Source organism: Apis mellifera, linkage group LG15 (genome assembly GCF_003254395.2).
Source record: "Apis mellifera strain DH4 linkage group LG15, Amel_HAv3.1, whole genome shotgun sequence".
Classification (NCBI taxonomy): Eukaryota; Metazoa; Arthropoda; class Insecta; order Hymenoptera; family Apidae; genus Apis; species Apis mellifera.
The window spans coordinates 9,449,587-9,476,403 of record NC_037652.1 but is presented as its reverse complement, the minus strand read 5'-3'; the positions used below and the strand labels follow the sequence as shown (position 1 = coordinate 9,476,403).

Below are 26,817 nucleotides of genomic sequence, written 5' to 3'. Positions count from 1 at the left end.
AATACATAATATATACAAAATTAAATAAATTTTTAATTTCTGGATTAATATAAAGAAAGCACTTTACACATAAGTTATATCCGTTCTTGTTCCAATTACTTTTAAAGCAAGTTCAGGAGACATTTTATAAACACCGATATCTGCTAATATTTCATTTGCGATAATTTCATCATCATCATTAAGAGCCTCAACGAGTAATATTGCAGAACCTAACATGATATTTAATAAAATACATGCTTCTTTAATCCTAAAAATATTATTTAAATTTTATTAAATTTTATTAGACAGAATAAATGAAGAATGAATATTTTATAGAATATGAGATTATAGAAGCATTAATAATTATTAATATTATATTGATAAAAAAAAACAAATTTCTTATAGTAATAAATATTAAAAAATTCTTTAATTCTTTATATTAAAAAAAGATATAGATTAGAGATTTCTTTGATAATCTTTAAGTATAATAATGTAAATATATTCACATATATTAGATATATTATATATTACATATATCATGAATAAAATTGATTATAGACAAAGATTATTAATTAAGATTATTATATGTTTATATAATTTAATTTAATAATTTTGAAAAAATTTTATCATACAGTTTTATATAACGACATTAGAAAAAATTTCACAGAAATATAAAAATTATATTTCTATATAATATTTATGATACTTTTGTTCATTTTTGTAAAATTAAAATTGCGATTTATAAAAATAAATAAATTGATAATTCATTAAATTCTGTCTTCAAGTTATTAAAAATTTTTACATTAAAAGTTTACATAAGTATTACATAAGAAATTTGCATATTCCAATGTTTCATGTATTTTTAACATAATAATTATTTGCTACTTACAATGGAAAATATGATTCAGGTTTATTGATGTATAAACCAAATAATGGAAATAGATTTCTAAAAATATCATATTGCAATTGTTCAGCTCCACCCATATTAAAATGATTTACTAGAACGACTTCTTCTAGAAGAAACTATAATAAAAAATTTATATTTATATAAATATTTAATATATTTAAATCTAAAATAATTTTTCAATTTATATCTGACTTGATCAAATTGTGAAGCTAAATTTTTCCAAGCCTGTTCAAATAAAGGTAAAGCAAGTGTATTATGCAATAAATTAAGTTGCGTAGCTAATTCTTGAAACATGGAATAACCAGTTGGTGTGACAGATAAGGACACCACTTCTTTACTAGATTGCATTGCAAACCATCTGTAAATAAATTTATTTTATAAATAGAAAATTATTAATTATTAAATATTTAAAACTTGTAAAAATTTATACAATTTTTTAAACAAGAAACTTGATAAATATTAAAAAATATAATCTGATCTAGAATAAATAGCTTTGATTTTATATATAAATATTAAATAATCTTTTTTATATAAATCTAAATTTAGTGCTAAACATCCTTACTTATCTGTTCTATATGATCTACTCTTTGCCTTTACATCTAAACCTACAGAATCGCTAATTTCATTTATTAATGTCTTTTCTAATCTTCTTAAAAGTGCAACAGCTTCATCAAATACAGAACCTTCGATTTCTCCTACATTTTTAGTTATGTCATTTCCTTTTAATGTAGCAGTTTCAACTGCTTCAAATTGTTTCTTAAAAAAGTATAATTGCAAAAAATGCTAAAAAAAAATTAAATATCAGAAATATGTAACGTATAAACTTTTTTTTGAAAGAAATATTTAAAATACTTACTACTGTTACACCCCATTCTTCTAGAACAGTTGCAACATAATATAATGTATTAAGAATACATGGCATAAGAGATGTTAAAGGATCTTCATAATTTTCATGTAATAATTGAAGTAATCGAACTCTCCAATCATCAATTAATTCTAATTGTAATTCAAGAAACTGTAATCTATTATTTGATTCATGTAAAAGAATTGAATTGAATTAAATTGAATTGAAAATTATAATAATTACATTACATAAAATCATATAAATATTAAAGATTGTTTTTGCTATAGAAAATGATACAATATAATATCATTTCTCTATAAATGATTTAATATCATCTATTCTATGATCTTTGTCATCATAATATAAGATAAAATATGAGAAAATTTTATTTAATTGTAGTAACAATTAATTTCATATATGATATTAAAAATTTTTCTATTAAATTATTTTATTAATATTTATTATATGTTAAATTCATTTATAAATAATTATTTATATTATTTATTAATTATATGTATTATTAATTATACCTGTGTCCTGGTTGAGGTAAATGTTTATATCTATCAGAAATTGTAGAAAGAAGTGTTAAAAAGGCATCTGCACATTCAGTTACTTTCATATCATCAACATCAGAAGTCAATAATTTTTCCCAAGCTGTATTTGAACTCAAAATGGCATCCATTTTTTCAGTTGCATCTAATAATTTAATACATTAATGATTGGAAATCTTTTATTAAAATTAATTTAATATTCTATATAAATATAATTTAATTATTTATATACATTTATATAATTTAATATAAAATATTAAATTATAAGTTAAATAAAGAATTAATAAAAAATATATTACATTTTTTTTCCATATTAATCCACTTTACAAAAATATGAGCTTGTGTAAGTACAAAAACAGTAGCTGGTTGAGTTGAAGGATAAAATAATGTTTCTCTCAATTCTCGTTCAAAACCTAAAGCTTCATCAACTAAATGAGCAAATAAAGCATCATCATATTGTACTATTGATAATTCAGAATGAAGCTTTTCAACTGCTAATTGTATCAAAGCTCGCATAAATTCTACCTATTACGATAAAATAATTTATATAAAATTGTATTAATGTATTTCAATGTGTAAATAATAGTAACAAACAACATATGAATACTTTCATTCTAATATTATTAATATCATTATCATATCATTATCATATTAATGAAATATTCAGAATGATATAAAATATAAAACTTAATTAAAATCAAATTTCTTGCTCTTTTATAAAATTTTATTATATTGTTATAGAATAAAAGTATCAATATAAATAAATCTAATATGTTACCTTCATATCTATATGATTAAGACCTATTGAATTTGCAGCGGGTTGTACATTTTTTTGTATCCATTGTACATGATCTTTAATCCAAGTTAATATTTGAGTAAAAAACCATTCAGGTTTATCTTGTCGATTTGTTAATTTAGAACCTGTGAAATGATATATAAATCTTTGTCTAAGTGGCCGTACCAACAATGAAATTGGTAAACTCACAGGAGTAAAATCTGTTAATAATACTGATGTTACTACAGGTTTTGCAGTTTCTTCTCTACATATATTTATATATATATGTATATATGTATATATATTAAGTTAATAATAAAATATAATTTTTCTATAATAATAATATAAAAAATCTTAATAAAATACAAAAATAAAATTTACACTTCAGACAAGGATACGGTAATTGTAAATGAAATAAATATTCTGTAAGTATTTTAAACTTCATTAATATTTCTGGTACAGAAATATGTAAAGAACTTGCATTATTACCACAGAAAGGCCATTTTAATCCTTTTAATATATCATTATATTCTCTGAAAATTATTAATATGTATATTTGTCAATATATGCATATTAAATATATAAAAATATATTAAACAAAAATGTAATACTTTGATAATTTATCCTTTATAAGATTATGCCAAAAATATAGAGTTTCTTTTACATAATTTTGGAGATAATGGCAAGTTGATGATCTTAATTGACAACTAATATTTGTAAGATCTACATATAATGAAATAGTTAATTCATCATCACCATTTGTTAAAGATACTTGTATTTCATCGCTAAAATCATAGTCCTTCATTATTAGAAATAATTATAAAATATAAATAAATAAGTGATAATAATAATTTACCTAATGTTTTCAATATATTTTATAAAATTCAAATATAATAAGGATTTATTTAAATAAGTTATAACATTGATAATTTTTTGCATTTCTAAACTTTTGTCATTTTCTTGCATTGTTTCTTGTATGTTTTCTTTAAATTCGATAAAAGCTTTTTGTAATTGTTGAAATTCAATATCTATTTTTTCAACATTTTCTATAACTGCCTTTACTTTTGATGGAGCTTCACTTGATGCCATTGACAGCTAAATTTAAAAGATCAATAACAACAAATTTTTTTTATCAAATTTTATGTGAAAATAAAATATGTGAAAATATAAACTATTTTTAATAAAATTTTAACAATAATAATATGTTTTTAAATACATACTGATTTTTGAATTTCATTTTTTTGAGTATTAAGATATTGATGAAATTCATATATTTTATTAAGTCCTCTTAAATCATTTCCTAATTCTGTATTAAATTTATGTATAATTGTTTCTTTTGTATCTATCATAATGTTATATCTATTAGAAATGTTCTTTGTACAAATGTATAAGAAATTTGATAATTTAAGGTTATGATATCTAATATTATGAAACGTATAATTACAATACTTAATATATATATATATTACATATATATACAACTTGAGACAAATAATAAATTTTCATATCTTGCTGTTTTTATTTTAAAATATAATATATAATATAGTATTTTTATCTATATTATAATTCAATTGCTTAAATGTATGAACATTATTTCTTTAATTTTATAAACTTATTTAATAAACCTAATTGTCTTATTCCAAACTTTCCTAAATATTATATTGTAATAAAAATATGTTTATATCGATGAATACAATGAAAATCTATTTTTTACAAGTATATATATATCAATTTAATAAAGAATTTTTTAATAAAAAAATTTATGAAATTATTTTATTAAAAAAGACAAGATATTATATCAAAGAAATATAATGAAAATAACTAAAAAATTAAAAAAATAAAGAAAGATAAAATTAAAATCAAAAAAGGATAAGTAAAGATGATTGAATGTGGAATGTAGTAATATGAATATAAAAAAATGAAATTCGAATGCTCATTCGTTCAAAAAAATGTATAGAGGCTAATTTAAATATATTTAAATAAAAAATAAATATCACAGAGAGTTTTAAAATCTAATAATAATTTTAGTTCATTTAATTATTATTCACATTCAATATAGAATAAGATTATAATATTGACAATGATTTAATGAAGAATAAAATTATAAATAAAATAGTATATGTGATAAAATATTTTATAATCTTATAATCCTATATCATTAACATTTTATAATGCTACATGTAAAAATATTTATGAAACATAAATTAAAAATCATTTTGATAATAAGAATAAGAATAATATAAAATTACATTCTAAAATGAACAATATAATATAAAAATTGTTAAATTATTTTTTATATATAGGCAGAGATTATATACAATCATATAAATTTTTCTATTTCTGAACTTCATACCAGTTGCTGATTTTAATAAATATAAATAATACATAATCAAGAAATTAATTTGATAAAAATTTGTGAATTTGATTAACAATTATAATATTCTCTTTCACAACAAAAAATATTCTTATAATAAATAAAATAATAAATTTTAATAAATTAAAAATAATAAATTATTGTTATGAAATTAATATAAAATTAATAAGTTATTATAGCTAATAATATATAATAAATTTTATTTTAATAAAATTTTAATAAAAAGTTATCAATGAATAAATTGAATAAATTATAATATTATAAATTAATTAATATATCATATAAATTATAAAATTAAAAAAATATTATGTAGAAATTAAAAATAAAAATTAAAAAAATATTATATATTAAAAATTATAATATTTAGATATTTCATATGTTAAAATATTTGTTTGGAGGCATTTTATTATTGTCGATATGCTCAATGCTCGATTTTGCCTGTTGAATTATTTGGCGGGGAGAAGTTACGAACCAGTCTCGCTTTGACCGCTGTATCGCTTTGCACGCGTTAAATTTACGGACGTTCGATTTCAATATATAATTTAAAGTTATGTACAAATTTTTTGCGTTTAAAATATATATTCGCGAGTTTTTATTTCGAATTGTTACGTCTGTGTATATTTATTATTTTAAATACATTTATTAATAAATATTTTCGCGCGTTTTATTCGCGAATATTAGTATACATTATTATTATTATTATTAGATTATTATAGATTATTATAGATTATTATAGATTATTAAATTATTATAGAATTTTATTGTATTGTATTCTATAAATTATTATAGAATTTTATTGAATTATATATATATTATTTGAATAGATAGAAAACTATCTCTATATTATTATATCTATAAATGATAATTTGTATGCATTTTGACGTGATAACTAATTAAACTTTTTAAATATATATATACGGTTACAAATATATATATATGATTACAAATATTTTATGTCTATTTTATATCTACAATTTTTTATTTTTTTTTATATAATTGTATTAAACGTTCATATATAATTATTTATCATTTATTTATCATTTATTTCATAGTTTATAATAAAATTTTCTTATATATAATATTTGATATTTTTAAGAATTTTTAAATTTAATTATTGCATTCGATTTTTGTTTACGTTCCGATCTTATACTATTCTACTTCTATATATTTTTATTACTTTTTATATATCTTTAATTCAATTCTTTAATATTTCAAAATCTTATATTTTTTGTTTCAAATTAATAAAAAAATGTTTCAAATTATATATATATAAAACTACATATAAATTATTACATTTTAATCAATTTCATTTTAAACTTGTACAGTATTTAGTAATACAGATTTTATATAAGAAAACATTACTTATAGCAAAGAGAAGATTAATAGAAAAATGATTTATCGATTTTTTAATCTATTATCGATCATCAATATTTATTTATCCTGTTGTTTAGATATATGTATGCATATATAAATATATATATTACATACATAAATAATATATAATTAACAGTCTAATTTATTACAGATGATTTTCTCACTAGATTTTCTCAATAAATTTTCTTACTAAAAGAAACAATATTATCGTCTATACTTCGTGATAATGATATATTTCTATACATAATTTGCAATTCTTTACATAATTTCTATACATAATAAATACAATCGTTATAATCATCGATTACCTGATAATAACAATATTGACTTTTTTATCGACAAATTATCAAAAGACAGGATTATCGGCACGATATTTTAGTAACGGTCCTAATTTTAAGTTCTTTCTTAATGAAAGAATCATTATATATTAAATATTGAGTTTTAAAATTTTTTAATTTAAATTTCTTTACTTTTATTAAAAGTTTTAAATTTGTTTATTTTAATCATATTTTTTTATTATTATTTTAATATTATTTTTATATTTTTAATATTATTGAATAATAATATTTTAAAGATTTAGAATTACGTAATATCACGTAATATTTTACGTGAAAATAAAGTTTATAATAATAATATGATTTACAAAAAAAAATAGAAATTTTAATAAAATATGCAATTCATTTAGCATTTTTGGTTGAAATAATATGCACCAATAGTTTTATAGTTCATTTATATTTCTTATATTTTCACAGTGGCGCCAGTTTGGTGCAACTGTGTCCACTTTTGGTACTAAAATATTGAATCCTTTCCCCTGCTATCATCCGATACAACATCTATTCAAAAATACGTTTGTTCATTTAATGACGAAAATCATGTACCTGTAGTACGAGACGATAAAGTTCGAAATATTTTAGTAGCGAATTAATTCTATTTCTTGTATCTCTAATAACGTTATTTTCATCAAACATGGATAAAAGAAAAATGTCGTGAGTATTTTATCACTCTTATATGAATTTATTTGAATTTTATACTATTTCCTTCTTTTAAAAATTATATTCTTTTAATTTAACAGTAATTAATATATATATTTTCATTGAATTTAATAAATATATATTAAAAATTTGAAAATTTTAGAAAATCAGACAAGTTCTAGGTTATTCTTCTATTCACTTTTTAATGTTTTAATCTTTATTTCTTATTCAATTTATGTCATAATTTCTAACGAAAATAAAGACAATAGTTCTATTAACTGATAATTTCTTTCTTTTTTTTTTTTTTTAAGTAAAGATTTATATTTATTTGTTGATTTATGAATATGTAATACATTTTGAAGATTATTGTCATTAAGATTAGGTTTATTATGTTTCTTCGTAAATAATTTATATTTGATGAATTATTTAATTATTTGGATTTAAATATAAAAATTGACTATTAATTATCAAAATTGTAAAATACGGTAAAAAATTTTAATTATGAAGAAAGTAAAATTGTAAAATAAAATAATAAATTATAATTGCTTATATGACTGCTTAAATTTTGTAAATTTTTTAAAATAATTCTTAAATACGATATATATTATAATATTATTATATACATATATATATATATACATATATACATTTATATATATTATATATTTATATATATTTATATATTTATATATAAATATTATTTGTGTTAAAAAAATATATATTTTATATAATGGCATTATTAATAAATTTGATTTAAAGAAATAAAATATTTTATATAATATTTTTTTAATAAAATTTCAACTTATTTTTCTTTTTCTATCTTAAATACTTTGAAATATTATTTTAAATACTTTGAAAGTAAGTTTTAATTCTGTTTCAAAATTTATATTTTTATACTTATTATTTAATGTTTTATATATAAATTCAAACAAAATTTATTTAATGTTAAACATGTTTTAATATAATTTTTAAAATAATGCAAATTAATATATTTGTTAAGTTGTTTGTATAAATTTTATATTTGTTATAGAAATTAATTGATTCATTAACATTTTCTTTGTTTCAGGACAGCAGGGGATTCCCTGTACCAAATTTTAGAGATTCCAAAAACTGCCACTCCTGAAGAAATTAAGAGGACTTACAGAAAGTTGGCGTTAAAATATCATCCTGATAAAAATCCAAATAATCCAGAAGCAGCAGAAAAGGTGAATTTTAATATAATTAATATTAATTATATTTTTTTTCATTTGATAAGTATTTATTGATATATATAAATAATTTTTTTTTTATTTTCATAAATTTTATTTAGTGGATATATATAAAATTTGAATTTAATATAGATTAATATCATTTGTATTAAATTTTATAATATTAATATAATTATTATTAAGTATATTACATAAGAAAGAAAAAATTTGTTATAAATTACATTATACTAAATATTAATATAATTATAATAAATATGATTTTCATATTTACCATATATATTTAAAAATTTATGAAAAACATTGATGCAATATTATGTTATAACTATTTTCTATTTGTAAATCTTTTAATGTATAAAATTTTTTTGAAAGAAACTCGAAAAATGTTATGTTTTTAGAAATGATAATTATTAATCGTTATAAATATCTTTATAAATAATTAAATTAATTTAAATTTTATTTGGAAAAAGAATAATTTGTATATATATATTAATATATAACAATTTCAATTTTGATATATTAATATAATTTTAATAGAAAGAGAATTTATATTTTTCTATCCATATCATGATTAAGTTAAAGAAGATAGTATTTATTTTATTATATTAATATTTAAATTGATTATTTTAAATAATATCTTGTTATTAATTTAAATACATAGTTTTACACATGTTTTCAATAATTATTTATAAAACAGATAATTTTAGATAGATTTTATGATGTTTTCAAATTATATTATATGAATATATTATTTTCAAGGATAATATCATAAACAATTTTTTTCTATACATTTATATAATCGTCACGATTTAATTTTTAAGATATTTATAAAAAACTTTTTATATTTGATATTATATTAGAATTGAATTTTATCTATGTATGAATATATGTATTTTTATCATATTGAATATTTGATCTGACTTGAATCTCCTATATACACTATAAACAAAAGATGAAATTCTCAATTCTTTAATTTCTAGGTACAATCAGGTGAATATATATTTTTATATGTATACTTTTAAAAACGAATAATTGTATTAGTATATATCAAGAATATATTATAATATTTATTGAATACTATTCAGAATAATTATTATGAAATTATATGAATATGAAATATGAATTTCTAAATTTTTTGCAAATTTTTTTTTTATAGATTCTAATCTACATTATTAACTAAATATTTTAAATTACAATTATATTGTATATATATATATATAAATTAATAATATAATAATAACAAGAAATAATATAATAAATTTTACAATTATAAAAATTATAGTTATTATTTAATTATGAAGTGTTAGTAAATCTTTAAATCCTTTTTTTTCCGAAATATTAAAAATAGACATAGAATATTTATATTGTTTAATCATCTATATAATTTAATATTATTATTTCTTTATTAAAATAACTGTTTTATTTCTCTATTAAAAACTAATAATTTAATATCAATTATAATTCATAATTACAATATTTATTTCTAAATAATTTTATTTTTAAAAAGATACAGTTAAAATCTTATATATTTGATCAAAAATATTATAGTCTTATTTTTTTTCAAATTAATATAAAATTTCATATATATATTTTATAAAGTTTATCTCTTTAAATATGATTATGTTTCAGTTTAAAGAAATAAATAGGGCACATGCTATATTAACAGATTTAACTAAAAGAAATATATATGATAATTATGGATCACTTGGACTATATGTTGCCGAGCAATTTGGCGAAGAAAATGTCAATGCGTACTTTGTTGTCACTTCTGGTTGGTGCAAGGTAAATTTTTAGTAATTTTTAAGTTTTTTTCTATAAAATAAATATTATTATTATTATTAATTTTGTAATAAAAAATTTATCAATAGTTTTAATATAAATAAATTATATATAAATTAAATATTATATATACGAAATTTGTATTTTTTCAAATTTATATATAATATCTCTATTCATTTGCTTCGATGAATTTATTTTTTTTATAATTTACAATTTATAAAATCTTTGTTATTAATATATATTATACAATTAATTATTAAATATAATAAATTCATTATATTAATTGTAATTATTGTTTTCAGGCCCTCTTCATATTTTGTAGTTTGATAACTGCATGTTATTGCTGTTGTTGCTGTTGCTTTTGCTGCAATTTCTGCTGTGGTAAATTCAAGCCAACACCACCGGAAGACAGTGGAGCATATCACAATTTACAGGTAATATTTTCATACTTCTTTCTTTATTTTCAAACTATTTTGTATGTGTAATAAATAATTATAAATTTACAATTAATTAGAATAATTTATAATAAAATGAATATCGATTAATTTAATTTAGGAAATATAATAATAGGAAAATTGTGTGAAAATTTTAATTTTTTTATATGCATAAAAAAAAATATTAAACATTTCATTAAACATAGATTTTTAAACTTAATTGAAACAATTGCAAAAATAAATTATTTTTATATAAAAATATTTCCAATTTTTTAAAAATATTTTCTTCAATTATTAATAATATTAAAAGTTAAATTTAAATTTTCCAATTTTCACAAGTAATTTATTTTATGTGGAATCTGTGAAACTAAATATCAAATAACGAATTATTATAAATAAAATATTAATGAATATAAATAAAATTTTAATAATATATAAAAATGTAATATGATATATACATATGTGATGTATGTATATATATATATAAAAATAATAATTGAAAATGGAATGAAATTTTGTTATTTTGATCCAATATTGTGCCGAAAATTTTGACATGAATAATAAATATAAACATGTCATGTGAGAAAAAAATAAAATTTTCAAATTCTCAAAAAAATTATGTTTAAAACGATAATATGTGATAAAAAATTAAAATTATAAAGAATATCGATCGATATAAAATATCAGGTTCCATAATAATATATTTATATTTTATATTTTAGTTGATATGATAACTAAATATTTATCCATTATAGTAGTTAGTATTTAAATGAGCAATAGTTTTTCAATCAGTTAAATCGTAAATTTGATATAAAATATATTTAAACACGGTGTGCATAATGCATAGAAAATCAATGAATCGAAATGCAATAATATATATTGAAATATTTAGGTAAAAATATACTCTTGATAATCGCAAATTTTTGATAATAAGATAAATTTTTTTTAAAAATAATTCACGCGTACAAACGAAAAAGTCTAATGAAAAAGATAATATACAATTTAACTATGTGATTTTTAACATTTTTTTTTTATAGGAAATGACCACTTATATCGATTAATCGTGTTAAAAAAAATATATAATTTCATAAGAATTCATAAGAATTATAAATCCTTTTATCAATCATGAAAGGAAATTTCCAAGAGACATCATTCACGTGCATTTCTAATCATTTTTCATTTGTTATATAATTCATCTGAAGATTTATTCGATTCTCGATCACGCATCTATCGTTTATTATTGCTCAGATTATCTCGCTCCCTGCATTTTCAGCAAGCAATAATATCATATATTTCATTTATATATTATTCTATACTTTACACATTTTTAAAAAAACAATCTTTATCTTACTTTGTATATATTGTATATGTGTGTGTATATATATATATATATATTGTATATTGACATCTGCAAAAAATTAATAACAATAAATCAAGTTACGTATTATGCAATTTTTCATACGAAATATTTTTTCGTACAACAAATAATTTATGAATATAATTTTATAAAAAGGCATTACGCGTAACTTATCTTATATTAATTAATTATTAATGTTAATAGAATTTCTTAATTCTGTGTTCTGGAGAATTCTATTAATTTTAATTTATTTAGATAAATATAATAGGAATATTTTAAAATTATATCGCAATAGTTATTCTGATATTTAGAAATTTTAGCATAATTTAATGTTTTAATGTTTGTGATATACATCTTGAATATTATTTTTATTATTAATTCCTATAATATTATGAAAGTAATTTTCTTTTCTTAAATTTTTTATATTTCATTAATTTTTTAATAAAAAGTCATAAAATATATATAATGACAATTATTTAACAAAATTTCACGAAAATAATATACAAATATATATCACATAATATCATTGCTTTTGGAGACAATTATGTATACTTTTTGTATACTTATCTTATAAGGAAATTTATCTATTTTGAAAATTTTGATTTTAATAAAAAATTTGTATTCAAAAAATTTTTTTTTTAATAAATAATATTTATTAAAAATGCGAAATAAATGAGAAGAGAAAATTTATTTTATCTTTCATTATATGTAACTTCCAAAACATGATATGTGAAGATTTTTTTTAATATCTAGATCTAGGAAAACAAATTTATTTACCATTATTTTAAATTATTGAATAAGTAATGTCGTTTTCTAAGATACATGACATTATGGTGGTATTTTTCTTGATGTATGGTATTATTCTTGTATGATTTCTTTGTGATGTTTCCCACTGAATTTTATATTTTAATTTTTAATTGATCAAGAATAAATTTTTATGTTATTTATTTTATGTTACGAAAAACAAATAGTAATATATTATTGATGGCAAGTCCGAAGAATTCGCTGTATTCCTATGAAAACAACTTTTTTATCATTTTCATCAATGATTCCAATAAAATTGCATATAATCTTTCTAATTATTAGTAATAGAGATTAATCACATTATAAATGCCATTATAATATTTTTATCAAAGTAATATATATGATATTTAATCTTTTGTTAACTTTTGTTATTTATAAGAAATTTGTATGTTTGATGAGTTTTTAATTATACATAAAATTGTTTATTAATTATAATTATATTTCTTTATATCAACAATATATTAATAAAATTCTTAATAATCTTTCATGCTATATTTCTTTCTAATTTTTTAATGGATCGACGGAATATTTTCAAATTATTTAATTTCATTATATAATTTCAGAATGTCTCTCTCTTCAGAATTTCTTTCATATAGTTTGAATTTCATATACTTTCATATACTTTGTATTAAAAATTAACAATTTTAAAATTTTTTAAATAATAAAAATTATCAATCATGTTTTTTTTGCATTTCTGTATAATAATTTTATTATATTTTAAATCTAAACAATGTTAGTATTTTCATTTTTTTAAATCAGAGAAAACGACATCACTTGTAAAAAAATTTAAAAGATTAAAGGATTGTTATTTGTGTGTTCTTTTTTATGTATATTTTTTACAACAATGTAATTTTGTTATTGCAGATCAGCATCATATAAATTTTATTGAAAATACTTCAATTATAATATGATTAACATTTATTAATGATAAGAATATTATTATCGTTATGTTAAATTTTCAATTTTTCTTATATATGTTATAAAAATTAAAAAAAAGAAATTATTTAATTGTATATTTAAGACAAATAATCAGGAGTTAATAAAAATATTTTGTATTTTTACAAAGTAGGATTTCGAATTAAGAATTATTTTTAGATAGAAAACTTATGTAAAAGAGACGAAAATATGGCATTTTAAATTTTAACAGAATTTTAAATGTTAAATTTTAACAAAAATTTATAATTTATTAATTCAAAAATTATTGTATTTTTTATAAATAGTAATTGTAAGATTTCATAATATTATAAATTTCAATGATAAAATTACTGAATTATTATTGTTTTCTTCGATTATGTTAATTTCAAATTATTTTTCGATAAAATATATATATAAATATATTTATAAATATTTATAAATATATAATTATTTTTATATAAGAATTTATATAAAAATAAAAATAATAAATTGATTATTTTTTTATATTTAATTTCATGCAATTTAAATAATTATAACATTATTTATTGATCATATTATTGATCATATTCAAAAGAAAAAAAAGAAAGAATGCCATGTCAAATTAGTCATCTATTTTCGCAAGTGATGAAAGAGAATAATAATAAATTTTCTTTTCTTCTGAAATATTTTTACGAATGAAATATATAATTTTTTTGTAAACTTTTAAAATATAAAAAAAATGATTGCAGTTATTTTTTTTTTATTTAAAGGAAAACAAAAAGAAATAGAACATCTATAATGTTAAAAATATGAGAAATTATACTATATTTTAAATTAAAGAATATCGTTTTATACTTTCTTCTCTATTAAAACATTATGTTATATACATACATACATACATACACACATATATATATATATATATATATATATATATATATATATGTATGTATGTATGTATATTTTGTTTCGCAAATATCGTATTATTGTAATTTTAAGAAATTATTTATATTATAAACTTTCGTTGATATTGATTTTTTACAGATTTACGAGAACAAGAACTAATATTTCTTTTTCTTCGTTTCTAAGTCATTTCATATTCGCTAATATATCATCGATCTATAATTTATATAATCTTTCCAATTCAGTTTAGCATGCACTTTTTTCTGCCTTCTCCCCCTCCCCCCCTATTTTTTTCTTTTTTTTCTCCCCCTCCTCTTTTTTCCCCCCTCCTCTTTTTTTTTCTTTTCTTTTTTTTTTTTTTTTTTAGAATACAATAGATTAGCGGTTTTGTTTACGTTGTTGTTGTATTGTAGCGGGACCAGAACCCAGAGGCAAATGTCGTGACGAATCAGCCCAGAGGCCTGGTTAAGGTAAGTCATTCTTTGGTATCAGTGGTTCTTAATCCTCTAAATTTACGAAATTTTACGAAAGATTAGATTTTGTTTTACTTTGTTAAAATAAATATTTAACAATTTTTTGTGACTTATCAAACAGTAGAATTTTTTAATAATAATCATTGATAACTTTTTAAAAAAAGATTAAAAAATTATTTTTTTTAACAAAATAAAATATAATAATTTATATTATACATAACAATTTTTGCTCTTTAATAATTGTTATTTGTATTTGCTTCGTAAATTTTATTTTTCGTTATTTTCAATTTATGTAAATTGTAGTTATTTAATTGTATGTTTTTTTTACTTTTTGTTATATTATTTACATATTATTTTACAAAATTTAAAAATTTCAAATATTATTCAAATGTAATTAAATAAAAACACAATATCCATAATTATTATATCTTTTAATAAATATGATTAATATGATTTTATAATCGTATAAATCACATCAATTTTAATTGATGATTTATGGGAGAGAAAAATATTTTAAAAATTGGAAAATCGAAATAAACTACTATAAAAATGAGATATATTATGAAGAGGAGGAAATGAGAACCATTGAAACAAACATTGAATACATATTGTTCGTTTCTTTTCGATCATATTCATACCAGCTTCTTGAACATTCTTTTTTTCTTCTTCCTCTTTTTCTCCTTTTTCTTCCAGCATTTTTATTTTTTTTTCTTCTTCTCCTCGTACAAGAATATGTATATAGAACAAGAATTACAGGTTTGTATATGCGATATATTGCTTCAGAAGAAAAATTATGCTTTATCTAATGAATCAAATTCGTCAAATGACGGATATGATTGTGAAAATTAATACGAATAAAAAATTATTCCATAATATTAATCGTTGATTTTTTTATCGAAAGTTAATTTTTAATATATATATTTTAGGATCATAATTTTTTATCTTAAATGTAAATTGATTAAATTATTAATTATTATAAATTTAATCATTTATTCTTTTTTCTTTTTTTATATAAAAAAAACTTGTATATTTATTTAGTTAGTTATATTTAATTTTCATTCGTATATAGGATAATTACGGAAGATGAATTTTTTTTAAATCCGAATTATAATCCGATTAATCTAAAGAATATATTATATTATAATTAATATATTATAATTATAGATTGAGTTAATTTATACATTAAGCCATTTTACAATATCGACATAGATAGATCTTTATGGAAAAATGATATCGTATCGTATATACTTTTTTTAATTGAAATATAGTTTTATGTTTATTATAACAATATTTTTATTTTAGCTTTTTTGCCCTCCAATTATTCCAATGACTTTCGTATTTTACACAACTTCTCTCTCTTCCCTTCTTTCTCAATTCAAAAGATTCGTTATTGTTATATTCTTTATAAATCTCGAATGATTAGAAATAAAGATGCATCCTTATTTGATTGATCCCCAACTATTCCATTTCAAAGATTTAAGAAGAAGAAATTGATTTGATATCTTAGTTATATTAGATATTTTATATTCAATTTATAATTGAACAATTATAAGAAATCATAAGAAATGTTTTAAATTGATATGAAGAAAAACTGAATGCTCTATAAAATATATCGATTTTTAAATTTTGTTAATAATTAATAATGATAAACTTGAACTAAGTAAAAAAATATATATTCAAGTCACAACATCAATCATAAAAGATGATAAATAACTTATGATAAATTTATGAATGCAACATACGAAAATAAAATATATTAAAAATATTATAATATAAAATATTTCATAAATTGTTGAAAAAAAAATGATCTATCTTTTCCGGATTTATCCTATAAAGTATTATTCCGAGATAAGCATATTATTCACTCGATTATTTTTAAGGATTAAGTGTATTATTTAGCTTTGTTCTCAAATAAAACGAAAGAGATAATTGCTCGAGATAGCTGCAAATCATCATCGATCGAACAATATTATTCTTAAAAAAAAAAAAAAAACATAATATATCTAATTTTATCACTATTCTCAATGGATAAAGATTTATAGTCTTTTCAAACAAAGAAATGAGAATGAAAGAAGAGATATAGTATTGCTTATTTCGGAATAATGTATTTTTTAATTATATCAGAATTTAAATTTTAATTTTTCGCGCTATAATTATCTTTATTAGTTTATTTCTAATCAATCTTGATTTTATTTTTTTCGATTTTGATATTTTATTTTGGTTTAATTCTTTTTTCTTTTTTTATGTATATTTCAACGATAGAGAAGTGATCGTAGAAAAAATTGAAAATGTAAATAAAAAATATCGAATTTGCAGATTCTAATGGTGAATTTACATCGATAAGATTGTGCACGTAAAATGATCTTTTTTTAAAAAAGCAATGGTATTTAAATATTTTTAGTAAAAAGAAATGTAAAACAATTTCGATACAAGATCTCTGATTATATATATACGTACGAATAGGTCAGTCGATAAGTAAGTCTAATTTTATAAAATGATATTTTAATTTTATTGTTTTTATTTCAAATCGTTATCGATCATTTCGAGCTTGTTATTCAATTCATTATCATTACACAACTTCATAATTTCTCAACAATCACAACCGATTTTTCACAACTATCTGATCGAAATAATTGTCATAATTTTCATACATTTCGTATAAAATTGAATAATATCTTAGTAGAATTTTAAATCATAAATTTGTTCATTTTTCGCTGTTTATATATATATGTATATTATCTTTCAATTCAAAAACAGTATACGAAAAGAAATAAATATGAATTTTAATTGGTAATTATATAAAATAAAGAACATCTGATCAATTTTAATGATATTAAAATACGTTATCAGGATCATATTCCAAAAAATTTTTTCTTATGCGTACAACTGTCGTTTAAGTTTTTCAAATATTGAAAAACTTAAATTAAATTTAAATTAGGATTACACGACATTTCGGTATATGTGGTCACTTAATAAATGATCACGATTAAAAGATATTTATATCTTTATATCTTAATATTTTATAATATATAGAGAAATTATTCGAGCAATACATATACAAATACAATAAAATTATATGAATTTTAAACATATTTAATGATTATGATAAATTATTAAATTTTTCGATCGAATATTTTAAAATACGAAGAACATTCGAATATGTTGGAGGTTTGTAATAAATATATTTTTGAGACTCGATGACCTGATCTGAATTTATAAATTGTAGGAAATAGTTATACACATTTTTTTGAACGTATTTCAATTTCGATTGTTAATTTTTTTTTTTCAAATATACTATATGAACTTTCCTACAATTTAAATTCAAATTCGATTTCATTACAATATTTATTACAATATCGTTATGCTAAACTCGAACTTGGAAAAATGATAGCTCAAACGTGCATAGATATGTATAAACATCAATTTCATGGTTTACATTATATCTGATATTGAAAAAGATTTAATATCAAGATGAAAAATTTCTCTCTCTCTCTCTCTCTTTCTCCTCCTCCTCCCCCTCCCCTTTCTGCCCCCTCCCCCTCCCCCTCTCTTTCTCCCTTCGTACCTTCCTTTTATCTATTTATCTAATATTTGTCTCTAAATATTTATCTACCTATCTCTTTCGACTCTTGTCATTTTCTTTCTTAACATTGATAATAGCAGAAATAATTTAGATGTTGATTTAACTGATATACTCTGTATATAAAAAAAGAATAGAAAGAAAGAAATATTATATTGTTAACTCCATAATGGAGATAATAAAAATGTAATTATTGATATAATGTATTCACTTTTAATATATAATTATTGAACAATATATTGGTCCATTATTATTGGTAAAAAAAATTAAATATTGATTAGACCGATTGTTGTTTAACAGGAAGAGGAAAGTGACGATGAGGCGATTACGGCACAACCACAGGGTGGCCCGCAAAACAATTCAACGAATCAACAACCCATTTTTGCCATGCCTCCACCACCCGCTACCGTCGATGAGAATACAAATCTGAATAGCGGTGCTGAAAGAGTTATTTACACAACTGGTATTACGAGTACTTAAATATTAATGCACGTTATTTATCAGGTCGTAATTGTTTTTTTATTCAGTTGTAGCTCTATTTAAGTACTTTTTCTCTTTTTGCCTTTTCTTTTATTATTTTCATGCTTATAATAGTGAAGCATATTATGATATATGTAATATGCAATATAAACGATGTATTAATTGTATAAAATATTGCTTCAATTCATAATTTAATTAATGTAGTTATGAGATTTGCACAAATTTTTATATTATATTATGAATCTTTCGACGCTAACGTAAATTTATATTTTGAATTTTTTAATATCAGACTTTTAAATTATAGGTTATTTACATCATTTGAAATTAAGCTTGAAACACTTTAATAATAAAGCAAAATTTTTAACCAAAACAATTTATATAGAATTTATATAGAAAGTAAACGTAGGATTGTATTTCGTGATAATTGTTAATAAAATTTCAAAATTTATAAAATTTTATAAATTGGTGAATATAATTACCGAAATACCATAAAAACTTTTTATATTAATTAAAATCCGAAACTGATATTGGATTTATATTGGAATTTTAATTTTCAACAGTCGCTTATTCGAATAAATATAAATTTTTTTCATCTACGATAAAATAAATTTCCATCCTTGAATTGTTTTATCGGAATATTAATTCGCCATTTTAATATACGATACGATAGACCAATGATTTTTCTAAATTTTATCAATATTTGACTTTTGGTCTGATGATACAATCTAATAATATGATCTGAAAATAGTTATTAGTTATTAGTAGAAAAAACTTTAAGAGAGAAAGGAAATTATAATATTAGTTTAATGAAGAGCGATTGTAATTTTTGTTTTAAAAAAATACAAAATCTTTTTTCTTTTTTATAATATATATAATAAATATAATTATATATAAAAAATAGATGTTCTAAATGTAACAATTATACTCGTTAATTAATATGAAAGGGTAATGAAGAAAAAAATGAGAGTTTTATATAAGAAATTACATTTCGAATTTTTTGACAAAAATTACATAATATGAAAGGGAAAAATAAGGGAAAAGATATGATCGGAAGAGGAACGCTTTGCATATTTTTTTATCTTTTTTATATGATAAATTATAAATTTTATTAAAATTAAATTATCTAAATATTTCCATTATCTTATAAAAAAGCTAAAGATTTTTTTCTCTATTTGCCATATAAAATATGATACAAATAGAATAGAAGGATAAAAAATTTTTTGACAGCTCTATGAAAAATTTAAATTTTCAAATAAGTTATTATACTTGAACATTTTCTATTTTTTGTTTTTTCTTCATAGTATCTAATTTGATACGTTATATTATATCGATTTTCAATCAATTATAAAACCAAAAATTATTATTTTTTTTTTTTTTTTCAATCAAAATTATCTTACTTTCTTTTCTCAGGTAGATATTTTATAATGCAAATTTAAATTTTTACATATATAAGACATTTAACTTATTACACATTTAATTTTCATTATACATTTTCTTTTATTAAATATTTGTTACTTTATTCAGTATTATTAATATCAGTTTCGGAGAACATTATTTTAAAACAATAATAGAATTATAAAAATTAAAGTATTATGTGCTTTCGTAAACATATCATGCATTTTTATTTGGCGATAAATAATACAATTGTGTTATACATTCTAATAATTATTCCAGTAATTATTTTTTTTAGTTTTTAAATATTTCATTTTACATATACATATTATTGCATTTAAGTATAGGAATTAAGAATTTTGTGCTTTTGCGAGAAAAATATTTTTTTTTTTTTCTTTATATGACAAGTTCATAAAATCTTGAACAACTGAGATGTAAGATGAATTTTTTCTGTCTTTTAAATATTTTAATCGAACTTTCCGTTTCACGCGAAATATATTTTCTTTTCATTCATATTTATTTAGTTTGTATATTTGCTTTAATTTTCTTGAAAAAAATAGATAAAACTAGCCGCATAGAATTCTTGTCTATACTTAATATTACCAATAATACAAATATGCTTATTTAAAGTATTAGTAATATAAAGCCATGTAAAAATGTATATTATAATTATTGTGTGCGCTTACGTGCATTGAATAATAATTGTAAAAATTTAAGGATAATTTTATGTAAATAGTTGCTGCATTACTTTTTCTTTACTAAATAATTATGGTAAAATTTATTATAAATAGTTATTCAGTTCCAAAATGTTTTAAATGTTTCTTTTCATATGTCAACATTGATATTCAAACGAAAGATTTTATCCTTCAAAAAAATGGAGCAATTAGTCATTTAAAATAGAAAAAGAAAAAATATCAGATTTCCTAATCTTTTGCCTTTTGCTGTCGCCGTTTAATGTATATGTATATGTATATATATGTATATATATACATATATATACATATATATACGTATATATATGCACATAAATTTATATTATTATTTTTTATCTGTTGTATCGCATTTTTATTTCTTCCTTGTTAAACGCTATATATATATATAGTATATTTAGTTTATATCATATATGTGGTTTAAAGATTTAACGTATAAAATAATACAAAAATTGTTTGCAAAAAATTTTATAAGTAAATTTTTGTGTTTAGATTCGATTTGATAAATCATTTTAATGTAAAAATATATTTTCACTTTAAAAATAATTGTAAAATTTTACTTGTTCTATTAATGGCAAACTAAGTGAAATTGTATGAAAATTAAATTATAAGTATTTTCTTGTAATTATATATAATTGTATTATAGATAAGATGATCTCAAATTCTATAAAGTGATCGATAGAAAAATTTGTATTATTGTTACTTTTTTCTTATTTCGATGATTTATTGATTCACTTGATTTATTTTCGATAATTATTTTTAAACATAGAACAAATACTTAATCTATTGATTTCGATAAATTTTAAGAAATAATTGGAGTGGAAAATAATTTTCAATAAAGAAAAGAAATCGTTACAAAACAATATTTAACAATTCTAATATATTTAACAGTCTTTTTATAAATTCATCATAATTTTTTAATTAATCTTTAAATGATGATTTTTATTTTTAGCTCCGTTATTTTAGTTTTCTTAAAAGAATCATGTAATAAAAATTTTAATTTATAATCATTTTTCCTTATTTTTGCCTTTTCTAAAATATTTTAAGATAAAATAATAATCGTGCCAATGATATTTTAATTTCAATATCGATTTCAATATCGTATTTATATCTCACTTGTGAGATTTTATAGTGCAATTTCATTTGTATCATTGTATTTCAATTTCTCTCTAGAAATGAAGAAGATTTGGCATAAAAGTTTTTTTTCTTAAATTTTATTGATATGAAGATCGAACACAATTTGTATAATTTATTTAAAAATAAATCAATTTACTATATCTATATACCTATCCATATACTTGATTATAAAATTATGTGCACTTTTTGCTTCGATAACATTTGTATAATAAGAAAAGTTAATATTTTATTTATTTTATTTTTTACCGTACCATATATATATGGTACGGTATATATATATATATATATATATATTATTTCGTTTTTAAGAATATACATATTCAAATTACACAAAATTTAAAAATTTTATCATAAGATGTTATTTTAATATTTAAAATTAGGCAAATATTTTCTATTTTTATAAGATTCAAACAATATTTTTTAACAATTTTACCATTACATATTTAATCTTTATTTTTAATTAGATAATAGTAAAATATATTTATTAAAGTTGTAAAATTTTATTTATCAATAAGAACAATTTTTGTGAAATATCTTCGATCAAATAACTCAAAAAAAAAAACAATCTATAGAATAGATCGTATTTTAATTGTGTATATTTTTGAAATATATTATCTACATTTCAAGTATGTTAATGCACGATTAATTTTTTTTATATCTTTAATTATATATTTAAATACTAATATATTAATTAGATATATTATATAATTACTATATACAATTTATTTGTTCGATACAGCCGCCTCTACAAATCCTTTCATTGGAGCAAATGTTGGTACTACTAGCTCGAGTGCAACAAAATGGTAGTCACCGAACGATAAAGATATGCTACATTATGTTAGACAATTTGTTATGTAACTTTTTACGGGGTGGATTTTCACATATGAATAGTATGCTAGATATCAAAAAGATTTTTATTGAAAAAGTTTTTTGCAAACGTATTTTTCATTCATTTTCTTATTAATTATTGTTAATTGATGAATAATGAATTAAGTTTCAAATCAATTTTTAATTATCTTGATAATTTTTTTAATATGAAATAATGAAATATTTGAATTTAAATGTTTCAGTAATTTATTTTTAATATATATGTATGTATATATAAAACATAACATAAAATGATAATACAAATTTCTATAGTTCTTTAAATTTTGAAAAAATTTAATGGATACATGTCGGATTAGAAATTAAAGAAAAAAAAAACAATTGAAAAAAAAGTTAAATAAAATGAATATTAGAAGCAAATGTTAATAAAAAATATTTTAAATTTTTATATAAACATATTATTTTTGAAAAAATAAAAATTTAAAATAAATTTTTTTATAAAAATTTATTAAAAATTACAAGAAAAAATGATATTAGTATATGTATACAAATCCACCCCGATTTTGCGAATAGATAAGTAATAAAGAAAAAGAAAGAATAAGGGTCTCGATATATAAATATCTCATTCACAGATTTTCAATTATTCTCAAAATTAAAATAAATATTTAATGATAAAAATCACATTTTGTTAATGCATGGAATACATAAAAAATTATACACGTGTGCGTAAATAAAAATGGCTTAAAGTTATTAGATTTTTCTCTGTTAATTAATCATATTAATTATCATATGTATATTGTAATTAATATGATAATGATATGAAGAAAGAAAGAACTATTAATAATTTGTACAGTTATAAGTTTATCTAACTGCTTCTTATTTTAATAGATATACATATATTTATTTCTAATAATAATTATTATATTTTATGAAACATGTATATATCGAAAATGGATTTGCCACAAAATGAAACTTCCAATATTTGTTAGGATGATGTGAAATTAATGCACAATATCATAATATTTATTTTGATTGATATTTATTATAGTAAAAGAACTTACAGATTCGATATCAATAATCATCATGTTTGAAAGTTAATTTAAGTGCTATACTGTATGTATTTTTATTAAGATAATATAATTGATTAGAATAATTTATAACACATAATATTAAAATAAATTGATAAATTATTGGAATAAATAAAACTACACAACGAATTTAATTTTATCATGACTTTAAAAACATATGAATTTTAATTTATTATTTGTTTTTTTTAATTAAATTCTTTTATTTAAAGATAATATAAAATAAAAATTAAATATGGAGATAAATTACTTTTAATAATACTTTAATATTAATATATATTTAATATATATTAAGAAATGTACGCATTTTATGTGTTGTTATTGTGTTGTTATAATATATATTTACATAAAATATAAACAAATATTTTAGTAGTTTTTACTATCTTGTTGTATTACATAAATTGCTTCATATGCGCATTTTCTCTTTTACATGCGCGCGCGCGCGCGCAATATATACATACGTAAAAAATTACAACATTATTATATAAAAATTTATTTTAGCTTTTACAGAATAATTCATTTTTGCATTTAATATATTTATTCTTCTAATTTGTTTTACAAATATAAAATAGAAATCGTATGTTAGTTGTAATTTTTAACAATTTTTCTATGTAAGAATAATATTTACTATTAATCGTATAATGTACTTACCTTTATGGAAAAGTTACTGAAATATTTTTAAAAAAAAGTTGTTAGTATTAAGTAAAAAGTTATCTTTTAGTTTACATATAGATTTATATATACGTATTATTCATTTAAAAGTATATAAATTGCATTAATTTTACAACACCCTGATATATTTAATCTAATAATAAATCTCAGAAAATGTTAAATCTTGCTTCATTTATAATTAAAATTAAAAATATTATAAATATCAATTATCCCTTTTGCTTTGTCTTCTCAGAATCAGAATATTATATCTGTAAATATTTATGCAATGTATTATGAAATAGCAAATAATAAAATTTATATCATGCAGATAAGGCAATTAAAACAGATCACTAAAATATTTAAATTTTGAAAAAATAAAAACATATTTTTAATCATGAAAATTGTTTGATATGGAGACCAGTATTACTTAATAATATGTTTTGTTCATAATTTTTTAAGAAGTAATTCGAGCCTACTATATTCTACTATAATAAAACGTTCATATTTCCATATTTATACCACATGTAACTGTAGATTATCATATCATTTCATATCATATAATTGTAAAATGAATTTTATATATATAATGCTTTAGTTTATTTAATTAAAGTATTTAAATAAAAAATATAATGATTATGAAATATTAATGAAAAAAATTAATATATTGTATTTTGGTGATTGATATTTTATTACGAATATATTTATTTTCTTCAATTTTCAAAATTTATATTTATATAATTCAGCTTTAAATATTAAAAATAAATAAAAATAAAGATATATTTTTACATATTGCTGTAAAAATTAATCATAATATTGAAATGTCTAATAATTTTTAATATATATAAATAAAATGTTTCTTCCGTATATTATTCCATATCAAGCAATCTTTATTTGAAACATTGTTTTATTTTTATAAATATTATAATATTTATCTTCAAAGAAAGATGACTTGTTTTAAATGTCTGCACCTGTATGTATTATGTATGTGTAGTATAATACATCATCTGTAATATGTTGTACGTATGCGCATATACATACATATATATATGTTACAGAGTGGATTACTTATTTCAGAATTAAAAAATTCTGAAATATATTTCTTTTCATTATATATCTTTTCCTAAACTACTTTATTATATATCATTTATTACTTTATTATTCGTAATAATATATATATATATATATATTACACTCTGTGCATAAGTATATGCATGCATACATATATACATATAATTTATTGTTGAAAAAATTGTAGAATAAATTTTCTGCGAATATAATCTGTTATGTATGCATATGTAATTCATATATATTTATTCGTAATTTGGGAACTATT

The 26,817-nt window shown here is 18.9% G+C and overlaps 2 protein-coding genes across 4 annotated transcripts; one reads left to right on the top strand and one right to left on the bottom strand.

Annotated features, from left to right (window-relative positions):
- Window positions 1-11: 11 nt before the first annotated feature.
- On the bottom strand, window positions 12-4,495 carry LOC552312 (RAD50-interacting protein 1). Of its 2 annotated transcripts, XM_624687.5 has the most exons (12): window positions 4,277-4,493; window positions 3,913-4,151; window positions 3,668-3,841; window positions 3,455-3,589; window positions 3,060-3,321; window positions 2,581-2,806; window positions 2,261-2,426; window positions 1,743-1,908; window positions 1,449-1,669; window positions 1,079-1,244; window positions 869-1,002; window positions 12-247 (listed from the first exon to the last, which is right to left on the bottom strand). In XM_624687.5, the coding sequence occupies exons 1-12, from the start codon at window positions 4,403-4,405 to the stop codon at window positions 64-66; spliced, it is 2,202 nt and encodes a 733-aa protein (XP_624690.4). In that variant the 5' UTR covers window positions 4,406-4,493; the 3' UTR covers window positions 12-63. The 2 variants fall into 2 exon arrangements, with proteins under 2 accessions (XP_624690.4, XP_006563777.2); XM_006563714.3 differs by lacking the exons at window positions 1,449-1,669; window positions 1,743-1,908 and having other exon boundaries at window positions 4,277-4,495.
- Window positions 4,496-7,602: 3,107 nt separating this feature from the next.
- LOC724965 (dnaJ homolog subfamily C member 5) lies at window positions 7,603-23,734 on the top strand. Of its 2 annotated transcripts, XM_026445513.1 has the most exons (7): window positions 7,604-7,790; window positions 8,842-8,980; window positions 10,610-10,762; window positions 11,062-11,193; window positions 15,565-15,621; window positions 19,505-19,667; window positions 23,663-23,734. In XM_026445513.1, exons 1-7 carry the CDS (start codon window positions 7,771-7,773, stop codon window positions 23,728-23,730), a joined length of 732 nt encoding a protein of 243 aa, XP_026301298.1. In that variant the 5' UTR covers window positions 7,604-7,770; the 3' UTR covers window positions 23,731-23,734. The 2 variants fall into 2 exon arrangements, with proteins under 2 accessions (XP_026301299.1, XP_026301298.1); XM_026445514.1 differs by lacking the exon at window positions 15,565-15,621 and having other exon boundaries at window positions 7,603-7,790.
- Window positions 23,735-26,817: the final 3,083 nt, after the last annotated feature.